At 42.3% G+C, this 3,040-nt stretch overlaps 1 protein-coding gene across 3 annotated transcripts in view; it reads left to right on the forward strand.

Moving 5' to 3' along the window:
* The first annotated feature begins 1,902 nt into the window (after positions 1 to 1,902).
* Positions 1,903 to 3,040, forward strand: part of ninl (ninein-like) — a 16,679-nt gene continuing 15,541 nt past the window's right edge. For all 3 annotated transcript variants that reach the window (XM_050072074.1, XM_050072076.1, XM_050072075.1), the window contains exons 1-4: positions 1,903 to 1,937; positions 2,040 to 2,108; positions 2,420 to 2,544; positions 2,634 to 2,714. In XM_050072074.1, coding sequence (XP_049928031.1) covers positions 1,925 to 1,937; positions 2,040 to 2,108; positions 2,420 to 2,544; positions 2,634 to 2,714 — 288 coding nt within the window. In that variant the 5' untranslated portion in view covers positions 1,903 to 1,924. The remainder of the gene's footprint in view (positions 1,938 to 2,039; positions 2,109 to 2,419; positions 2,545 to 2,633; positions 2,715 to 3,040) is intronic.

Below are 3,040 nucleotides of genomic sequence, written 5' to 3' on the forward strand. Positions count from 1 at the left end.
AATGTTATTCCCTTCTGCTTGGTTTTAACACTTCTTTCGCTCGTACACCCAAATGCAGAGCAAAAATGTGGCATTTTTGCCGAGTCTGACACGGGTCTGAACCGGTCAGAGCACCTAGGCAAGATGGCGGTGGTATTGACGCATCCCACAAGCCAGGGTGCGGCATCTATGTATATATATCTATGTGTGCCACAGACGGACTCTGCTCCAGTGTAGGTCCAAAGAGGGCTGCCCGTCTCTAAATGGGCAGCGGTGACGTCTCGCCCCTGCCCATTTAACTATGCCCAGTGAAGACGATTTGTTACTAAAGAAAACAAACAAAAAGATCGCTGACCTTAAAGAGGACATCCACCAGCTCTCTGATCTGAAAAACAAAGAGTAGAGACTCACATGTGGAACAGCCTGCCAGAGAGCATCAGGGCTGCACACACTGTTGATGTTTTTAAAAGGAGGCTCAAGACTCACCTTTTTAATTAGGCCTTTATCTGATTTCTATTGCTCTTCTTTTATTATCATCAATCAATCAGTTTTATTTATAAATCCCAAAATCACAATTTGCCTCACAGGGCTTTACAGCACACGACATCCCTCTGTCCTTAGGACCCTCACATTATAATTTATATTTTATTTATTTATTTTTTAATGTTTAATGTTCTTAATGATCTACTTTTAAATCCTTATGCATTTTTATCATTATTCTATCTTATGTCTGTTTTTATCCCATTGTCTTTTAGTTTTTAGTTTTTAGCTCCAGTGTTTCCTCATGGGGGGCCTCCACACTGGGAGTAGGGTTGGGATCCGGATCCGGTTCTTTTTTGGAACCGGGTCCAAAGTTCCGGTTCCGGAACCGGTTCCATCACATTTGGAGTAACGGTTCCTGCAAACGGTTCCTAGATTGTTAAAAAAAAACAAAAAACGTCATGTGCATTTCCATTAGAGTGCGGCATGGGCCTCATATTTCTGTCCGAACCCGACCGAGCCCGACATTATTTAGCTAATTACTAAAGCACTGAGTTTGTGTCACACAGTGGTTACAGGCTATTTAACAGGCCGGCGTGCACCATGGGTGCCCAGCTGAGAGGGAGACCTTCATGTTTGAGACGGGAGCGGGCGGCGGGAGGTCCAAGGCTTCCAACGAGGGGAGAGGGAGAAACAAACAGCCAATGTGTGTGTGTGTTATGTTCAGGTGTTGTCACGTAAATAACAGTGCCCAAGCATGAATGCATAATAAGTATTTTTTATTACACTGCTGTGGTTAATTTGAGGTAATAGTGTTACTGTAGAAATCAGAGAATCACTCTTTGTTGTTATATATTCTCAGGGAGATGATACAAGCTCTAAATCTGAAATACACACCACACACAAATGTGTATTTTCATCTAATTGTACTGTGCAACAGTTAGAATAAAGTTTTTGTATTTGTATGATTGCATTTGTGTTTATTATATACTTGTTTAAGTATAGCAAGTATAATGAATATAATGTAGGAATCGGTAAGAGGAATCGGAATCGTTAAAATCCTAACGAGTCCCAACCCTAACTGGGAGGTGTGTCCAGTCTGCCCGCGGAGGACTGGGAGGCTCTGCACCATGTGTGGAGTCCACCCCGGTCTGTCTGGGTCGGGGTGGACTCTGTGGCGTGTGTGTGTGTGTTATATGTGGGGGGTGGGAGGGGCGGGTTTTTCATTGTTTTTTTTTGTGAAGCACTTTGTGTTGTATTTTAATGTATGAAAAGTGCTATATAAATAAAGTTTGATTTGATTTGATGTAGCAGCTGAAACTGAGCAGAGGTTTAACAGGAGTTCAGTTCCTGCTGAGCAGGTCGGATCTGTTCAGCTAGAACAACGGACACGCCCACCACACACACACACACACACACACACACACACACACACACACACACAGCTGTCCAGGTGTTGAGTCTCATGATGTCTCTCAGTGAGTCTCTGACGTCTCTCTTCAACATGTTCTGATTGTTTCCGTTGTTCTTCAGTCTGAGCTGTTGTCACACTGTTGGTTTGTTTGTTTGTGTTTTTCCAGACGAGTCAGACATGAAGAGCAGCTCGTCTCCTGCAGTCAGGAAGAAACTGCAGCCGGCAGATAAAACAGGTGAGAGACACACCTGTCCACATGCCTACACAGTGTCTCAGTGGAGACTCTCTCACTGATATTTTTATCATTCTTTCAAATATTCATCAGTGTCTTTGACACTTTTCATATTTTACATGTAATTTATGTAATTTATGAATATTTTTCCAATTCTTTTGACATTTTACTAATTTTTCCTCTAATATTTAATATTTTTCAGATATTTATCTAAAAAAACATTTAAAGATTTTTCACAAGATATTTGGATATGTTTCACTGATAATTAATGTTTTGTACCATGTGCTAACCCCGTGTGTCTCTTCCTGTCTCAGCCCTGTCCTCGTTGGGCGGCGTCTCCGGTCCGGCCGTCAGTATCCAGACTGAACTGGCTCTGGAGCAGCTGAAGCAGAATCACAACCAGGAGCTGCAGCAGCTTCACATCCAGCTCGACACACAGGTGATCAATGTTAGAGATATCATACATGTTTATGTCTGGAGTTAGACTCTGATCATCACACCCTCCTCCTCCTCATCTCCGTCCTGCAGGTGAACTACTACGAGCGGCGCCTGGAGGTGATGAGGCAGAGCATGGAGGTGGAGCGGAAAGACATCTCTCAGGCCTTCAAGGTAAACATCAGCCCTAGATGACTTCACACACTCAGATCTTAAACAGTTTGTAGAATCAGACTGATTTTATTTCTCACAGCACAGAATCATCTGATGGACTCGGTTCAGTTTGATTCAGGGTGTTTTCACATATACAGTGGTGTGAAAAAGTGTTTGCCCCCTTCCTGATTTCTTACTTTTTTGCATGTTTTCCGCACTTAAATGTTTCAGATCATCAAACAAATTTAAACATTAGTCAAAGATAACACAAGTAAACACAAAATGCAGTTTTTAAATGAAGGGTTTTATTAATGAGGAAGAAAAAAATCCAAAGCTACATGGCCCTG

Source organism: Epinephelus moara, chromosome 19 (assembly GCF_006386435.1).
Source record: "Epinephelus moara isolate mb chromosome 19, YSFRI_EMoa_1.0, whole genome shotgun sequence".
Taxonomy (NCBI): Eukaryota; Metazoa; Chordata; class Actinopteri; order Perciformes; family Serranidae; genus Epinephelus; species Epinephelus moara.